This window comes from Hordeum vulgare, chromosome 1H, assembly GCF_904849725.1.
Source record: "Hordeum vulgare subsp. vulgare chromosome 1H, MorexV3_pseudomolecules_assembly, whole genome shotgun sequence".
Taxonomy (NCBI): Eukaryota; Viridiplantae; Streptophyta; class Magnoliopsida; order Poales; family Poaceae; genus Hordeum; species Hordeum vulgare.
Window position 1 is genome coordinate 442,037,964 of NC_058518.1, and position 1,416 is coordinate 442,039,379.

Consider the following 1,416-nt stretch of genomic DNA (forward strand, 5'->3'; position numbering starts at 1 on the left):
CACACTTTGTCTCTTCCGTCGCCGATGCTCGAGGGTGTCATTTTGTTCTTGAAGATGTCGTCTTGGTGCTCCTCTTCGTCTCCAAGTTCTGGATCAAAACCTATGTCATTGTGGACACGGAAACTCGACTCATAACACTGCTATGCCTCCTCAGAGTGTATTCTTGGAGCTTAGGTCGTATAGGATTTAGCGCCGTGTTGTATTAATTAAGTTCCTCCTGACTCATTTTTCGGTAGCATAGTCGAGCGCGTCCTGCATAATCCGGTTCTCCTAGGATCGGCATTGTATGAGGGCCACCTCATCTCCTTGTATATATTGTTTGGTCATGTAATCTGTTTGGTGGTTGCTTAATTATAATATATAAAGTGCGGAAAAGCGTGTTTCATGATTGAGTTAGACTCACTTCTTCGTCCTCTTTGTATATGATGGATTGGTGCATTGCGTATTGCACCCAACACATCTTTGATAAATGCATTTCATGGTTATACACTTGGTTATAGTTTAGATTTTACACGAGAAGTTAATTCGATTAATAATAAATGAAATAACATTTGATGAAAAAATTGAATTATAATACATAAAGTGCATGCACGTCCGAAAAGGAAAGAAACAAAGAAGCACAATCATCATTAACTCCAGCATGAGGCCAATCACAACAGTTGCCACACTAAACCGGGCCACCGTAGAGTGTCCAATGCAACCCGCCGCGGCGGAGCTTGATACAATCTTGGACTGGCACCGACGCCGATTCCCCGTCCCTCGGCACCGTTGCACTGTGCGTACTACTTTTGACTTAAAATCAACCTCGACCTTCATACCGGTGATGCAATGTCCGGGAACGCCCCAGATGAAGTACCGTGTCCCGGTGGCAGCGAGCGGGACAACATCTCCGGTTGGGAACGTTGTAATGGGTCTGGAGCCATTGCAAGTGTCGTACCCTGCCTTGCTCACCTCCACCACGTTGTGCACGGTGGCGGGGTACAGGAACTGGAGCTCATCACCGGTGGTGAACCTGATTCTCGAAGCCCACTGGGAGTAGTTCGTCTGCAAGTCCCATGAACCGCCCGGGGCACCCACCGTGTGGCTGGTGCCGAACGCCGTCCCAATCATGGCCATAGACACGGTGATCAGGATAAGGGCTTTGGTCTCCATGGATTAAATGTGGATCGGCAAGCTAGCTAACTGGTAGAAATTGGAAGTGTGATGGGAGATGGAAGTTAGCGCTAGATTGTATTGCGCAATCAAGTAACAATCTGAAGCTCCAAGGCTGCTAGAGAGAGAAACTTTCTGAATGTGTTGGTGCTTGCATATTACATTCACTAGTAGAATGTCCGTGCGTTGTCACGGGCTTTTGAAACATTTTGCTGCAATTATGCGTAAACATAATGCATGTTAAATTTCACACGTAGAGAATAG

General features: G+C 46.5%; 1 protein-coding gene across 1 annotated transcript; it reads right to left on the reverse strand.

Annotated features, from left to right (window-relative positions):
* Nucleotides 1-222: 222 nt before the first annotated feature.
* LOC123400196 (uclacyanin 1-like) lies at nt 223-1,184 on the reverse strand. Its single transcript, XM_045094624.1, has 2 exons — nt 622-1,184; nt 223-252 (listed from the first exon to the last, which is right to left on the reverse strand). Exons 1-2 carry the CDS (start codon nt 1,150-1,152, stop codon nt 223-225), a joined length of 561 nt encoding a protein of 186 aa, XP_044950559.1. The 5' UTR covers nt 1,153-1,184.
* Nucleotides 1,185-1,416: the final 232 nt, after the last annotated feature.

Excerpts from the sequence above, each read along its gene's own strand:
- LOC123400196 (XM_045094624.1), bottom strand. The coding sequence starts at position 1,152 with ATGGAGACCAAAGCCCTTATCCTGATCACCGTGTCTATGGCCATGATT. Across the intron at positions 253-621 it reads TGCTGGAGTTAATGATGATT|GACGCGCTCGACTATGCTAC; the intron begins GTGCTTCTTTGT and ends CGGATTATGCAG.